The sequence below is a fragment of the Dendrobium catenatum genome, unplaced genomic scaffold (genome assembly GCF_001605985.2).
Source record: "Dendrobium catenatum unplaced genomic scaffold, ASM160598v2 fragScaff_scaffold_1078, whole genome shotgun sequence".
NCBI classification, from domain to species: Eukaryota; Viridiplantae; Streptophyta; class Magnoliopsida; order Asparagales; family Orchidaceae; genus Dendrobium; species Dendrobium catenatum.
The window spans coordinates 52,388-70,238 of record NW_021319540.1 but is presented as its reverse complement, the minus strand read 5'-3'; the positions used below and the strand labels follow the sequence as shown (position 1 = coordinate 70,238).

Sequence of the window (17,851 nt, the reverse complement as noted above, 5' to 3'; positions counted from 1 at the left end):
AGAGAGCTTACATGCTTGAAAAATACCAGAGCACCACTATTGTTAGATCATCACCCCATTACGACCTTAGGACCACCGTCTGGCTGCCATTATTGAACTCTCACCCAATTAAGGTCCTTTGACAACTGCTGCCCAATTAGGTCTTCTAACTACAATCATCTGACTACATTCATCCGACAATCTTTACCTGACTAAGGTCTTCCAACAACTTCGGCCAACTACAATCATGCTACGATCATTGCTCATCTATGGTTCTCTGACCAGTGTTGCCCAATTACAATCCTTTGATTATTATTGCATGATTACATTCATCTGTATAGTGTTGTTCAACTACATTTCTCTTACCACTATCGTCCAACTATGATCATCCACCACTCTCGCTTGACTACATTCATCTGTCCACCATCACATGATTATGGTTCTTTGACAACTGTCTCTCAACTACGATCCTCCAACCACTATTGCTCAACAAATATCCTCTGACCATCATCCCTTATTACAATCAACTAATCATCTCCTCCGATTAATGTCGCTCAATTACAATACTTCAACAACCATTGCCAGACTATAATCATCTTACCATCATAGCCTAACCATAGTCCTTGATCACCATTACCTAATGAAGACTCTTTGACAACTTTCATGCAACTATGTCCTACTACCATTGCCCAACTATGGTCATTGCTTGACTACGGTCCTTCGACCACTGTGCATGGCTATACTCATCCAACCACCATCACCCAACACCAATACTTCAACCACTATTGTCTAAATATAGTCATTCGACCACAGTTTCTTGGCAACAATCCTCTGACCACTATTGTCCGACTATGATTCTCTGACAGTTATAGATTGTTTATGGCTTTTTAACCCCCGTTGCTTGAATATGTTGTTTCAATTACCTCGCCTGACTATGATCATTAACAATTATCATCTGACCATCATAGCCCAACTTTAGCCCTCCTGTAATATTCACATGTTTAGTTTTAATTTAGGAATTACCACATTGCCCTTGAGTATCTGTTTGTTTTGAATATATTTATATAGATACATGTTTAATTAATATGATACTCAAAGATACATATTAAAATATATTTTCAAGTTACTTTGTTATTTAAATTTTTTTATAAATGTTTGCTAAGAAATAAAGATACGATCAATTAAATTCTATAAGATATATTTTGACCCACAATTTTTAAATAATTTATCTGAATTTGTTATAAATCTGATTTATAAACTATCTTTGCTACATCATAAAGAATTTTGTTCCCTAATTTATATTTTTTTTGTGGACATTTTGTATATGAAAATAATAAATTATTTATTTAATTGAAACTCTTTAATAAATTGTGACACATGTCTTTAAAAACAAATTTTTTGAAATAATTTAGTGTCCGTTTTGCAAACCATTTTTACCAGAACACAACGAAATATTTTGTGATTATTTTTTTCATATTTTGGAGCTCCGAAAATCATGTTATATAAAGGTTTGGATGGAGTTTATATTAAAAATTAAATGATTTGTATAATTTTTTTATATAAATTTAAATCAACACCTTCCAAAACCTTCATTATCCCTCTTTTAAGCTTTCTTAAACTATGGAGGAGAAGGATTAGAAAGGAGAAAAAAAGGGATAAATGGGAGCGAAACTTAGGATTTGAGAGTCTAAGAGCTATTTTCATCAGCCGAGTTAGTTGGAAAAATTATTTGAAACAAAGTGGACTTCCATTACCCTACTTCTATTTCAATGATTTTATTTTTTTGTATTTTTTAAATTTAATTTGATCAGAAATTATAAAAATTATGATATCTCAATATTTTAAAAAAAATTATCATGCAACTTTAAATATATCATTGTTCTAATTATTCTACGCCTTTTGATATAATCATATTAAATTTCTATAGAATATTTCTTATGTCCTAATTTTTTGATAAATTTATGTTGCATCATATCAATATAAAAAATATGATATGAATTATTGTTATATTTCTATTGTGGTTATATATTAAAATGAGCCCAGTGAGTTATTCTATAAACTCTATCATTTTGCTCTACATATAATTTTTATATTACTATAAATGACACAATGAGATGGATATTGAATATGATTTCAAATATTAATTTATTGGATATATTATAAAATATGCGTATGTAAGAAAGACTACCTATGACAATTCAAGATGGTGAAGCATGATATCTTGCACAAGAGGCTGGGTTGACGGACTTTCCTTTAAATATGGGTTAGTAATGTAAACCTAATACAAGATAGGAGAAATATGTTTATAATGTGATATAGTTTTGAGTGCCTGTGGGCTAAGAGTGATAATTTTTGTGTATTATATCATATGACAGTTCTTACATATATGACATGATATAAAATTGTACCTAACTTATTTTAATTGGTACAAGAAAAGAATTACATGATATGATGCGATTAGTGAGAATTAATTTTCTTAATATGTAAATGTGATGATAAATACCTCTTATACTACTATACATGATAATATGCTTTGCATAGACTAATTATGATATGATATGATGCCCTACATGATATAAAATTTTGAAATGATAACTTCGATCATAAATCATAATTATATTGTATATGATACCTAAACATAATTAGTTGAATAAATATCTATTTACTTAGCATATGTTTATAAATTAGTTGTTAGTATAAATATTATTTGTACTTTTGTACACTAAATATAGTTGCATGCTTCATGTAATATACAGAATAGTTTGCTCATCTTTGTTATATTTATATATTTTTCAAATAAAGGTAAGGCCCTAATAGAGTGAGGTCATTGTTTTGCTGTTAGAGATACTTCTTACCATTATAAATTAAACTAAATTCCTAAATATAACTTGGAAAAAAATTTTTCTCTCACACTCAACTTGATACAATCTATTATGATATATAGATAATGCCAAGTGGGGTTGTGATGATTTATGGTATTAGAACAATGGTGTTGGAGGAATTGATTAAGTACACAGTCATAAGATTGATTATGAGATAGTAAAATTTGGGTATTTTTAAGGTTAATAATTCTTTCATTCATGCACATATATACATCATCTTGAGTTATTACATATGATTGTTCAAGTGTAAGGATATTATGGTTGTAGTTCAGTGGATTCCCAAGAACATGAAATGACTAATGGACAAAATTCAATTCAAGCATTATTGACATAGAAATACAATAGGTACTACGGCATTAGACTCCATGATACAATTTGCCAAGATAACTCAGCTAATGGACGATGCACATAGTAGGATGTTTACCAGCAGAGAAGATTATGAAGACAAACTTCTACAAATTATAAATATTGAAAACGCCATTTTTAAAGGGTGCGATCGAGTCACAAATAACAGAGGATTGTTAATTGAGAATAGAAAAAATCTTTGATGGGATGCAATGCTCAAAAAATTGTAAGGTACCAATGCTAGTATTTTTATTTGAGTGAGAAGAAAAACACTGATAATTAGACCAACAGAGAGAGAAGTTTCAGGATAACTTAAATTATTTAATTACTTAGTAATTTATGAGTAATTTCAAACAGGGATTTGTTACTTTTTCGACCAACTTGCAGATACATGAGGCTTTTACAATGCTAATGCAAGGGACATGACTGGTATGCAATATGAGGCTGAGCTCATTACTTTGGCTAGGTATGCCCTACAGATGGTTAATACTGTTAAGGAGAAATGTTATCGTTTTTTGAGAGGGCTTAGAGATTGTTTGAGACAACTCTTAGTTCCATTGAGAATTAAATATTTCACAGAGTTGGTGGAGGGCGATTGAAGCTAACTAGTCATAATTAGCTGGACTTGTAGATTATAATCATTTGGCCTGACTCAAGATTGACTCAAATGACTACGAGCTGATCACGAGTTGAGGGGATATATCAGCTAGAGATTGAATTATTAATCCTAACCATAATAATAATAATAATAATAATAATAAAAGAAAAAAATATTATAAAGGTTGTATTCATGCAACACTAACATTGAAGAACAAAAAATGAAATCTAAAATCATTTTTAAGGCCATCTGTTTAAAGTGCTTCAGAGTGAAGTCACTTCAGTAGTTTTTAAAGGAAAATGTTTAGCACATAAGATCAAAAGATATGTATTCAAATCTTAAATTGCACAAAGAATATTCCAATGAAATGAAGAATCAAAGTAAGCAGCAATGACAAGCTCTATAAATTTTTTACTTACTTGACAAGTACCATGAAGCCTTGATCAAACTTTGATCGCCTTCTTGAATAATTCACCTTCATATACATACTTAAAAAGAGGTTCAGCTGTACCTAAAATTTCTGAAAACCTACTAATTCCTGCATCCCACAAATAATGTTTATCCATAACGAAGGAATGATAGCAGCACATAAATAAAAAGGAAGGCATCACTAAAGCTAGAACTAAGTTTCTTCCATGTGGAATATCTGTATAATATAAGAATAAAATATGTACTGAACTCACTCATCCAAACAAAAACACATTTAACCACTAAACCTTGGTCGGCTAGTTGACTTTCTAACTCACATAACTTAACAAAAAACTATATTAATGGCAGCTTGCAGGGGTGGCAGGTGAGTTGCTAATAAAATATTACTATATATAAACTTCAGCACAATAATCCAATAATTTATCCAATCATTATATAACTTTTTTTTTGGTCTTCCTCGTATTTCCTATTTTCTTCTAAATCAGTATCTCAGGTCAAATGAGATTAGGGTTGGCATTGAATCGAATTCAAACAAGACGGGCTTGGCATGAGCTAGGCTCAGCTCATATTTGTGTTTAGTTTGAATAAAACTCCAATGTTCAACTTTAACATGACTTGAACATGTCAAATTAGAGCAATATTTGGTTCAACTAGGCTCAACTTGCAAAAAATCAATTCTAAGAAAAGTAGTGAGGTAGAATGGAGGGGGTTGGCCAAAAGAGGGGAAAAAGGGAAGGCGTCCACATACGTTGAATGTGTCCACATACGATGAATGTGGACTTAAGGAATTTCCAAACTTGAATTATTAAGATAAGAAAAGAGGAATTATGACAGGTCTTTAATTAAATTCAAATAGGGAGAATTAAGGAAAGCCTCATAATATAATTCATCCTATTTTAAGAAAGAAATTTAAATTCAAATTAATTTAAAATTGAATTTAAAAATTTTCCAAAATTAAGATGCATCGAATAAGAAATGCCTTCAATAATCAATTTGAAAGTAGAGAGAAAGAGGAAATAGGAAGGGGGTAGGGCCGGCGGCTAGCATGATTATGGATGATTGATATGAGGGGTTAAAGGCGACTATATTTAGAATCTTAAAATAGGAAAGTGGATTTAAATCAACTCCCATTTAAAATTCAAAATTGCATGATTTGAGGGACTTCCCTAAAATAGTTTTCCTCATTTAGGAAGTAAAATTCAAATTCAAATTCAATTAAATATGAATTTAAATAGTTTCCAAAATCAAAGGGAGCTAATTTAGGAAATGATTTGAATGCTAGATTTTGAATCTTGGAGCCAAGGGATGGATGATGGACGACGGCTTTGGGAAGGGGATTGGGCCGGCCGTTAGGTGTCTTTTGGCCTAGGGTTTGGGTGGAGTTTTCGGCCAATAGGAGAAAGAGAGATGGGGAAGTGGCGGTTAGGAAAATAAGGAGAATAATAAAAAGAAGAAGATAAAAACTACGAACCTTGGACTCTTCCGAAGACTGACGGGTGATACGTTGCCCTTCTCCAAGGGACTTCAAGCCACGAGCCCGGACCCATCCTGCGGCCAGTGAAAACTCTGATTTCTTCCCATAGGAATCTCACTAATGTCCTCCCAAAAGAACGCAAGTGCATAACACAAATTTTTATTATAATTCCATCATATCTAATACAAGAGAAGGGGACTCTATATATAAGCCTGAAAACAAACTAAAAGATAAATTTGCCCCTAGGGCTTACATAAAACAAGACTCTTAAATAAAAAAGGTAAAAAAGAAAAATTGTAAAATTAAATCAAAATACAATTAGTAAACTAAAGTAAAACGGAGAGATCTCGGCCATCGATCTTCGATTCTTCCTTTGAATATCGTCCACCGTCGGATGCCGCATTAAGTAGACTCCAAATTATTAACAAACAAGACTCATGATTTGAAATCCAATCAAGCCCAGCACTAAATGGGGTGAAATAACTCCAAATTACCCAACACAATTAATATTATCATATTTGATTATTTGCAAAATATTTACCATTTAAATGCAAAATAATATAAAACAAATACAAGACAACCTAAAAGACAACATACAAATTTATGTTCATATAAAGTATAACATTAATGTGCTTTTTTAGCAGACTAGAATCAAAATTTGAACTTTAGCCTGGATAACTTTTGTAAGCTTAAAATTTGGTCAATTACTAGATTGAAAATGACCAAACAATTTCAAATGATTTGAAATTTGAGCAAACCTCACGTTTTATCTAATACTGTCAACTAATCACATATTAGGTATCAACCTAAGATAGTCCAAGAAGACCTTATATGTGAATGGAATTCTGCATTAAGACGTTGAGGAAAAAGAAATAATATGATACCCCACAGAAAAATTAGTATCTTCTTATGCAAATCCTGAAAGCTTATTCCACCAAATTCAGTATTATAGAAACATTCTATTGTTTTCAAGTATATTTTTTCAAGCAAAAAATTGTCCAAAAGTACAATTCACATTATCAACCGATGGGACTTAATGCTTCAAATTTATGGCCATGTACATAATTCTAGTTGAGAATAATGAAAAGTTCTATTCAGTTAACATCTAAGCACATGAACGCCTCTCTATCCACAGGCACACACGCGCACACACACATACTCTTACCACTCCTTCGAAGATGTAGAGCTAGTTGAAAATTTATTTTTATCTAAAAATAACTAACAATAATATGCATGCTCTAATTTAACGGTGAACAAGGATATAAAATCATGAGAACTCCGGAATGATAACTAGTTTTAGGAGGTATGAACGCTTACCACTAAATTTTTTGGTATCTCTATGCATTCAAGAGAGAACAAACAATGAATGGAAAAGCATGACAGAAAAGCTATTGGAAGATTACATGCACCAATGTGCTGAAAGAAAATAAGCAAGCATCTTAATTACAAGTCCTGAAGTTAACAAATATAAGGCCAACTGGTTCCTTTTAGCTAAATAACAATGTCCAGCAAATTTATCTATCCAGCATTGATATCAATTCATGCATTTAACATAAGCCTTTATCTCCTAAGAAAGTGAATTGTTCAAAAACAAAACTTCAAGGATATATGAGGATCAAGGCGGTGTAGCCCAGCCATGTATACAGATTTTTCCTATTTGAGTGATTGAACAAGCGGCAAAGCTTGCTAGATGTCAAGGGCACAGTAAAAGAGAAGTTGTATGCTAAACAGAAATCTATATGGCAGTTATCCTCTTTCAATGAGCAACCTGTAAATTGATGTGACCACACGCCTGCAAAAGAGCAAACTAAAATAGATGAAGAACACCATTTGAATTATTCAGAGTTTACTCTTAACAAGTATTGAGTAGGATCAACATGATGGATAGCTTATTCTGTATCTTAATCAACTGTTTGAAGTGAATACAAAATATATCATTCAGTTTTGTGCTTCAGCAGAAAGTTCTTACAAATAATGCCAGACTATGTCAAGTACTAATCAGGACTCAATTTCCTCCTCCAAACTAACTGAATGAAATATGGCGCTGCTTATTAACTGTAAGGAATTCATGACCAAATGGAGAAAAAAAACAAAAAAATTATCAAGAACATGCTATTCAGCAATTGTTAACTGAGATGAAAGGTTTTCCAATTCTTCAGAAGTTTGTTCATTTGCATTCAATAGTTCCATGCCACCAGATGATCTACAGGTGAAATAGAAAACCGCGCTCATCATAGAATCAATAAGAACCACAAAGGAATACATAAGTACCAACAGAGGTCCTTCCCATATTCGCGAGGACCCATCACCATAGCTCAAAGTTTTTACCCTGTGCTCAAACAGCCCTTCAACAAAAGCCAATCCTGTAGTTGTCCCTAAAAATATCACCAACCCTGCGTGTATCTGCCTCTTGACCAACCTCATGGACCTCACTAATGCCTGTGGACCAGATGCATCCTCCAATACAGATATCACACTGGCGAGATTGCATACCACAATTATATGTGCATAAGCTACTGAAAACCCCAACAGAGCTAGCAATGCAGGATATATGATGATCTCAGGAGGATAGCCCAATCTAGAAAATGAACTGCAGAGAGCAACAATGAGTGTAATGAAGACAGTAAGGCAACTCACAATTGCAGCACAATTGCAAATGTAGGTCAAGACCAGACGCCTCAGAATGCGGGCAACCGTCCCTTTGAACTCGGTTATCATAACCTTCTTTCCTGCATAACTGCAGGCCACGGAGTAAACAATGCAGGCACGGGCCAGGAGAAGGAAGGTGATTATAAGAGGGAAGCAAAATACAGAAGAAACTAATGTTCCGGCGAGATGGTGGCACATTTGTTTGAGGAATTGTGCGGGTGGTAGACCACTGGTGACAGCAAGTAGTATCAATCGGTGCCCTACGCTGCTGACGAAGGACTGGTTGAGAAGAAAATTAGAGAGAAAGGCGGAGGAGACAGGGCAGATGAGAAGGGCAAAGATGGACATGAAAGTGGAGGGATCAACACGGAGGATGCGGACCGTCTCCCTCAAAATCTCCAATGCATTCAAGGGGGGAATGGCTCCGATTTCGGAGAGATCCGGGAGCATGTGGTCGATAACCACCGGTGGCAGCCGCGGAGAGCTTTGACTGCCAATTAAATGCCCCATATCGCCAAAATCGAATTCTATTTTCACAAAGGATGATGACGTTGATGGCTAGGGTGAAGAAACCGCGATTTGGTTCGATGTTAACGGAATGAAGAGCACATTATTTCGCAGGCATTGCAGGACAGTAAATAAACGAAAAACACGATAGTTAAGAAGCGAAGTGGGAGAGACCAGAATAAGAAAGCGATGGAGAGGGAGGGGATCTGAAAAGAGAATACTGCAGTTAAGGAGCAGAACGGAGGTAGAGGTAGAGAAGCATAAGGTTTTCCGGCGAACAGTGGAGGAAAACGTGGGAGATGCGATCTGGAATCAGCCCACAGCCTGAGCTGTTGGTTGATGGGAAAGCAGGCGTTTTTTTTTTTTTTTTTTGGGACATTTAGGCCATTTAAGGCAAACTCACACACACAACGCATACACATAGACTCGAATCTTGAACCTCTTAGTTGGAAGCCTAAGCTCTCAACCAATAGGCCAAGGAGAGTTGTGTAGCAGGCGTTCAATAAGCGGACAAATTATTCTGGTGACGTGGCTGTCACACCAGACTATAATAAAATTTTAACAATTAGGTCCGACATCAAAGTCATACATGAGGCCTTAGTTACTCATGTTTTACTTGAACGGGCATTACCCACCCACACCCATCAATAGTGACTTTTGGGATGTCGTACCAACCTATTCCCATCCACTTTCCATACTTTTTGAACTCAGTCTGTCACGGACTGATGGCCTTGAGGATTGTCGTCCCTTTGCTATGATTACAAACTTTCAAGCCGCATATTAGAATTTACCTTAATTGCAGTGTGGTTAAGTGTTGCACACTACGTAGTGAGAATACCAGTAATATAAGATATACGGTGATTAACAATGTAAATCGATTTATCCCCCGATATTGAGGGCCCACCCATACTCACTCACAAGGTCATGGGCGGTATGGGTGCCCAATGCAGGGCTCTGTTCGACATGTGTATATATATGAATTTCATATTTTATTTTTTTATAATTAGCCTGACCAATCAAGCCCAGTGGTAAAAAATTTGAATAAGTGGGAGATCAAATGTCTCAGCGCTAAGTTCATTTTGCATCTAAACATTCAATTTTCATTTTCAACATTCACTTTCATCTTTGTCATTCCGGATGGTTTACAGTTCAATTGCATTTAGGCGCTAAGTTTATCATCTACCAACAAGATTAGTATGTCATTCTCATTCAGTTCATCTTCAAAGAAATACTTTTTTTTTTGCTTAACTCTCAAAATAGTAATAGGGTTTACGTTTAGGGTTTTTAAGGTTTAGGATATTTGCTTGTCATTTTATAAATTAGCCCATGATCCTCGAACGAACGCCAAACAGAATCAACTGTTAAAAAAAACCAAAAAGGGCAGTCAGTTTAGCGTACACGGGTTGGACGCTTGTAGTATTGCAAACATACGAATGTAAACCGTCGTGCAAAATTTATACTGACTGTATCGACTGTGAATGGACTTTGTATTGACTTGGTTAGTATTAGCTATATATTAATTACAATTTTTTTATATTAATTACATATTTACTGTGTATTCATTGTGTATCGACTCTGTATTGACTATGTTTCAAGTTGTTCTTCCATTTTCAAAATTATGTTGCATAGTTTTGAAATTTCTATGAGTTCTTTTTGTTCATTTTATGAATATTTTTCGAACTATATATTAACTATGTATTAACATTATTTTTATTGTGTATTCACTGGTATTGACTGTATATTGATTGTCTTTTATCTTCAAAATTAGGTTGCAAAATTTTCAATTTTTTTATATTTTTTTTTTCATTTTCGACACTTCTTTGAACTTAGTATTAACTGTGTATTTATTGTGTATCAACTACATATTTATTGCGTATCAACTGCGTATTAATTTACTGTGTATCGATGATGTACCGAATGTGCATTCAATGTGAACTTGTAAAAGAATTTTTTTTTTTTTGTCAAATGTGCATTCAAAATTGAACTTGTAATAAACAAAAATGTTTTTGATAAACTGTTAAGATAACATCACTGTGTATTTACTATATAATTACTGCGTATCAATTGCGTATTAACTTTGTATTTATTATAAATTTACTGTGTATTTTTCTATGATGTTTGTAGATATATGTTCGGTCTATTACTTATCATTGCTATGTATCAAGTTTTAAAACTATCAGTGACTCGTTCGTCGAGATAATAAACAAGAATGTTGAGGACACCTTTAAGAGATTAAACATATATATCGATTTTTAATGTTCCTGCCATTTCAATAGAATGTTCCACTGATATACGAGCTGCTCAAATTCTAGAATATTCCTCAGATATGCTTTATCATTAAGGGTCATGAGATAAAGCTCACCTCACATGAAATGACTTTGCTTACAGGATTTCCAAACAGAGATGATGCGATATGCTGGCAGAGCGAGTCACTCACAATATATAAATCAATGTATATTAATAGTGAGATGATAGAAATTTACATATCAACTTACCCATCCATTATGTTAAAGATATATATCTTATTTTTATTATCAAATTTATTTTGCCCCTTAATAACTATAAAATCCCAAGAAGACTTTTTACTATTACAAATAATGTAAATGAGTTTTCATCTATTAACTGGGTTAGGACCATAAGAGATTTTTTAGTTTATGAGTTTAATAAAATTGTCAGAAAGATTGCTATGTAAAAGCTATTGGGTTATATAATAGTTTTGTGCATCCGCTAATTGTGAGTGCTAAGTGTACTATTCTAATTATTAATTCATTACTTAATATTACATTTGATCTTATACAAATTTGATTCTTATAGCATTTTTCAGTAAATGTCAATAGGTACCCTGACATAAGACCCTGTTTTCTTCGATGGGGTGATACAAATATATTTTATTCTATCGAAAAGACCTTCAATTGATTTGATACGCTAAAGGAAATGCAGGCAAGCATGTAGATTTATCCTGGAACACATTTCAATTAATGTCTCTAAGATTGAAGATTTGCTAACAATGGAATAAATTTTGTGTAGATTTTTTATTCCCTCCAGGGAGTAACTCAGGAGGAAATAGACAACCTACTAGCTAACTACATTGTCATCCATAACTTCTAAACATCAAATCCCCTTCCTTCTCCTCAGCAAATACTCTCTCCAGCAACATGAAAGGAATTCCTACCCACACCCCTCATTCTCCCCATCATTTTATAATTCATATCTTTAGTCGACTTATCAACATATGATAAGTTCTAAGTAAATTTAGATGCTCATAAGGCATCCTTCAAATGAAGATTTGTAACACAAATGATCTATAGATCATTTGGCTGCTAACAATGTTCTTCAAAATGATGATTTCATTTTCATTCAATTTTTATCAGAGTGGCTTATGAAAGGGTTTGTTGAGCTTAATTACATTCATTGAAGTTATGAATCTAATAAATCTTTAGGTTCTTCTAATTGTGTTCTATAACTCATAAGCCAAATGAGTGCTACAGTTTCTCATGAATTAAAAAAGTGTAAATCTACGAATCAAGCAAAAAAAAAAAGCAGTGATCATTTTCCTGCAAAAGGAAATTCCATTAACTTTTATTAACTTCTGCTCGAGCTTTTATACCAAATCACTTATGATCAAATCATCAAAACCGTTACAGCCAGCCTCTGATCACTCATACTTCAGCCTCCACATCCTCCAAGTCACCAAAAAGAATAAGAAAATCCTCAAACATTTTTTGCAGCAGAAGAAAGCATCAACCAATACTCATACGTACCCATCTCTGCTTTCCTCCTAGCTTCCTCCATCACCATAGAAATCTCAAATGATTCATAGAAGCCTGACAACTCTTCCTCCAATCTAAGATGCGTGTCTGAAAAATTAACACTTTTATCTACTTCATCATCTTTCACTTTCTGCTGATCATCATGAGTGCAGATGGATTCTGTATTGCAATAAGTCATACTGAATTCATTCTCTTCACCACTTTGAGTGGTACTTGAAACGCTCACATCACTCAGAAGCTGATCACCATAAGCTATTCTGTTGATGGGTTCGATTTCTGATTGGTTATCGAACTGCTGTTGCTCCGGCGCCGGCTGCAGTACTGACGGTAGAGGCATCGAAGGCGGAGGTGGCGAGGATGTTTGGGCATGAGCGGCCTGCTGGGTTTCGAGGTGGCGTAGGAGGTGGTTGAAGACCTTGGCAGGAAGCATCGAAGATGCGGAGTCTGACCCGCCAGGCCAGCCCGAGGACCGCGGCCAAAAGTTGGTTCTTGTGTTGGCGCCACGGAGGAGGCAGGCAGCCTCATCATAAGCTCGAGCGGCTTCCTCGGCGGTGTCAAAGGTGCCAAGCCACTGGCGGATCTTCTGTGCTGTGCCTTTGATCTCCGCCACCCACCGCCCCGATGGACTTTGCCGGACTCCCATGTAGCGCTTTCGAGGCTGTTCAATGGTGTTAGCGGCTGTTGAAGAGGACGAGGAGGCGAAAGCTTCTATTTTTTTATCACTGCTACTGTCTTTTGTCTTCCTCTTTTGCACCATTTTACTTCTTACTTCTTGGCTTTGAATCTGCTTTTGAAGGAATGAGTAATGCTTGAAAGGTAGAAGAGATATATATGATGATACTAATATGGTTTGCAGTGGATGGAAGTTTTAGCTCTTTGGTTTCTTCTGCTTGTGTTTTGGCTTTAGTTCTTGTCTTTCATTTTGTTTTCTTCCCGTTTGATTTTGTATTGGAAGAATCGGGCGGCAGAAGATGCTATCTCCAGACGTCTTATTTTTATAAGAAAAACCAAAATTTCCTTTAAACATGTATGAATGAAAGGGACAATATTGCAGCAGCAGAAGTCTAACTGACTAACTAATTGGTTGTATTAATTAAGAAGGAATTGCTGAACAGAAGTCAAATGGGAAGTCTGCGCAGTTTCCTGCTTCCCAGCAAAGTCCTCCCATCAATGAAACAAGAAGAAAGCTTGACGATCGACCTTTCTCATTCCCTTTTCTTTTACCTTTATCAATGGAGTGGGGATTGAAATGAATATAAATGTTTTTATAGGGGTTGCGTGCAAGAGATTGCCATTTTGCGAAAAGAGGAACATAGGATGATCTGAAAAAAAAAAAAGTTATAGGAGGGATAATTTCATTCTATCATTTTCTTTTGTCTCCCAACTCTTTCATGCCTTTTTGATTTTAGATGAATGCAAATGCAAAGTGCAGCCCAACTCTTTCATGCCGTTCTTGTTACCAATGGATAAGCTATTGAAGGTTTAATTCATAGTGGGATATTTTTCTATCATTTATTGATCATCTTTGATATGTTACCCAATAATACATCAAATCATGATGTTTGATGACATATTTGAATTAAAATTTTCCAAAATTAAATTCAGAATCACCTGAATTTTAATTTTAGCAAATTTATAGTCAAAGGAATATTCCAACAAAACAAATCTAACTTCATTGATCTGACTTGATCCCTAATGAACACAAATCAAATATTTCAGGCATAGTTAAAAAAATCATGATATTAATTGAAGGACCAAATGATCTCCGAATAATGGATGCTTATAATCAAAACAAGTAGCACAATAATGAGAATGCAATGAGCCTTATATCACTAGATTATTTAAGCAATTAAATATTAAAAGAGTGATCTCTTATCAAAAGAATCAGTATGACTCATTTGATTGAGTGACTTGAACATTTTGGACAAAATTATTAAAATGTTACTTAAGAAAATTATAAATAGACTCTCATTCATCACATGAAAAGGGCTTGAATTTTTTACTTCAAATAAGAGAAAGCATGTAGATAAATTTGCTGATAAATTTACTCAAGTTGTGATGATTCACTAAGCATTCTAATAAAAATTGCTATGAGAAAAATTTTCAATAAGTGATTTTGTTAAATAACTTCAAAACAACGAGAATCAACATAGTTTGACGACAGCCATTGAAATTTGATTTGATGAGTAAATGCTTAAAGATCCTTAAATTTATTATGAAATTCATACTTGAGCTGATAAATTTTGTTGACATATCTAATTTGTTTAATCAGGTTTGATCAATTGCTTCATATAGTGTTAAAATAGCACTCAAATGCTTTGTATCTATTGAATGGTTTAGGCTTCGTTTTGGACAACTTTCTGATTGTTTTTTGAAGCAGCTTTCTACTACAAAAATTTTTAGTTCAAATTTTTTTGTTACTAAAGTTATTTTAGAAAGAGTAAGAAAGCTGTCTCAAACGAAAACTTAGGTTTTGTTTGGGACAGCTTTCTTTCTGTTTCTTAAAACAGTTTTAGTACAAAATTTTTTTTGTACTAAAACTGTTTTAAGATGCAGAAAGAAAGCCGTTCCAAACGAAGTCTTAGACTTGTCGAAAAAGCTCGTTCATGAGCCGCTTGTGTGCAACTAGGTAAGAGCTTTATGTTCGACTCATTGGTTATGGAAATGAGCTTAAGCTTAAATAGATATTTGATCCTTTTTTTAAACGGGTTGATCACAAATAGAGCAGAAGCTTGTTTATTAATAGCCTTTTTTTAGCTCAATTTGACTTCGATTTGAGTTTTTGATCTTGTGTTCAATCTTGATTCATTTTAAATGGTGGATGTTTCATGTTCAGCTCATATTCGATTCATTTCATGCTTATTGAGCTTCTTATCGAGCATGTTCATAAGCTTCAACTGATATTGAATATAAACAAGTCGAACACATAGTTGTTCAATATTGTTTATTCATTCATAAAGTATTTAAAAAATATTCTATCTTGTTTAATTACTCAATCAAATGATCACGAACGAATTATAATTGAGCCGTGTAATGAGTAATTTGTTGAAAGCTCAGTTCATTTGCAACCCTAGCTGCAATATTTCTTTTTCTTATCTTAAAAAAGGAAAAATATATTAAATAAAACCCATGACAAAAAGATAAAAGAATGCAATAAGCTAGCTCTTGAAGCAAAACTTTTAGAAGCAAATTTCTATTTTATTAATTGTTTGTTATGACATTCTTTTTTTTTTTTCTTTTTTTTTTAGTTGTCAACTATTTTAATTATTATATCTTTTGTCAAAACCTTAAGATAAAAAAAAAATTTAAATTAATTTTATATTGTGAAACTCAAATTAACTAAAGGAAGAAGATAAAGGTGGGCTTTGAACTTTCCACAAGTTTTTGCCACCTTGTTCATGAGGAGATGATCCCATGGTTGTTTGAACTGTGGATTAATTATTATATTGATTTAGGAAGTTGCGATTATAGCCTTTCTCAACTTGGTCTAATTATTTTCTTAATGCATTTTTTAGTTTATCATTTCATCATTAATTACTACAAATTAGCTGACAAAGGATAAAGTTGGTGCAATTATTAAAGAATTTAGTTGGGATGTTTATGTAGTTTTTTATAAAGTTGACTGCGAAGTTGTTGTAAGAAAAATATCTTAATTTTTTTAGTTAAGAAAAGCAGCTTTTCGTCACAAAAAATTATTGAAAAGCAATGAGTAAGCAATAAGAAAATAGTCGCCAAATAAAATTGTGGTTGTTATCTGAAAAGAAAAGCAATTAGAAAGTTGACCCAAATAAGCCATAAGTTTCCTCTATTTTCAATCAAAGGTATTTAGTTTAAAGTTTTGTTTTGGACGGTTTTCTGTATCTTAAAGCATTTTTTTAGTACAAAAATTAAAATTTTTATAGTAAAAAGCTGCTTTAAGATACAGAAAAAAAAAAGTTGTTCCAAACAAAGCCTAAATTTGAATAATATACCTCTATATTGAAGGGGTAAAGCTATTTATATGAACATAAACTTCTTTTTTTTTAAATGAATGTCAATGTTATTGAATTTCTTTTAAAGTAAGTGCATATAAATTTTAATTAATTTGTTTTGTATTGTATTCTTTTTAAAGAAAATTAATGATTTTAAGATTCATAATCATCAAAATTTTAATATATGTTAACCTTAAATTCTATAGGGCTGCTATAAGGGAATACCAATACTAGCTGAGTGGGGCATGTGTTTCTATATTTTTCCCCTCAAATATTTTAAGGAAATTTTATTTTATATATCCAAAAATAGCAAAAATTGGAGAAATATGTAAGCTATTTATTTTCTTGGGAATCAAAATATCATCTTTTTTGAATAAATAGTTCGAGTCGAAATCCTCACTAAATAGTTATGCAACTTTTCATTAAAAGGAGCTTGCGATTATAGTTATTTCCAACATATTCTCCATTTTTGGGGCAAATTATTCCGTCCGGTCACCTGACATGCGGACGGCCAATCCAGAGACGCCACCTCACCCGGATGCATTGGACCCCGGTATTTTTGAGTGATCTGGCGTGTTTTTATTGGTGTCCGAAGAAATCCGGACACCGGACCCAATAATTTGCCCATTTCCGGTGATTGCAATACTTGTGTGTTCGAGTTGTCCTAAAATTTCAAAATGATAGTCTCTCCATCCATTCATGATGTGCAAAAGCTAGTGATGTTATTCGTAGATTATTTAAGAATAAATATGGTATTCCCACTCTAAGCTCTAAACCCAAATCAACACAAGTGATCGTCCTATTTGCTTAGAACTTATTAGAACTATCTTTCAATCACCTTCGTATTCACACAAAGATTAAACCACGATCAAACAATCTTCAAATAATCGTTATACCACGGTTTTATTTTATGATTTGAATAAGCGAATCACTTTTGAAGAATCCAAAAAAAATGATTGAATCGTCTTTGAACCTTGATCGAATATTGAAGATGATTTAGGCTTCATTTGGGACAGCTTTCATACTATTTTTTAAAACGAATTCCTAGTACAAAAATTTAAAATTGAAGAAAATTTTTTGAATTTTTTTTACTTAAAAGTTGTTTTACAAAGCAAGAAGAAAATCGTCCCAAATGAAACCTTAGTGATCGTTCGATCCTTATTTCAAGGTGATTCAAAGATATTTGAATCATGAATAAATCATTATTTGAATATTGTTCACTTAGAGTTTAAATATTATTTAATTAT

At 33.3% G+C, this 17,851-nt stretch overlaps 2 protein-coding genes across 2 annotated transcripts; both read right to left on the bottom strand.

Moving 5' to 3' along the window:
• Nucleotides 1-7,129: 7,129 nt before the first annotated feature.
• LOC110115588 lies at nt 7,130-9,213 on the bottom strand. The gene has a single exon (XM_020848853.2). The coding sequence runs from the start codon at nt 8,864-8,866 to the stop codon at nt 7,820-7,822; it is 1,047 nt and encodes a 348-aa protein (XP_020704512.1). The 5' UTR covers nt 8,867-9,213; the 3' UTR covers nt 7,130-7,819.
• Nucleotides 9,214-12,574: 3,361 nt separating this feature from the next.
• Nucleotides 12,575-13,390, bottom strand: LOC110115597 (ethylene-responsive transcription factor ERF021-like). The gene has a single exon (XM_020848863.2). It carries the CDS (start codon nt 13,388-13,390, stop codon nt 12,575-12,577), a length of 816 nt encoding a protein of 271 aa, XP_020704522.1.
• Nucleotides 13,391-17,851: the final 4,461 nt, after the last annotated feature.

Coding starts and splice junctions, on each gene's coding strand:
- LOC110115588 (XM_020848853.2), bottom strand. CDS start 8,866: ATGGGGCATTTAATTGGCAGTCAAAGCTCTCCGCGGCTGCCACCGGTG.
- LOC110115597 (XM_020848863.2), bottom strand. CDS start 13,390: ATGGTGCAAAAGAGGAAGACAAAAGACAGTAGCAGTGATAAAAAAATA.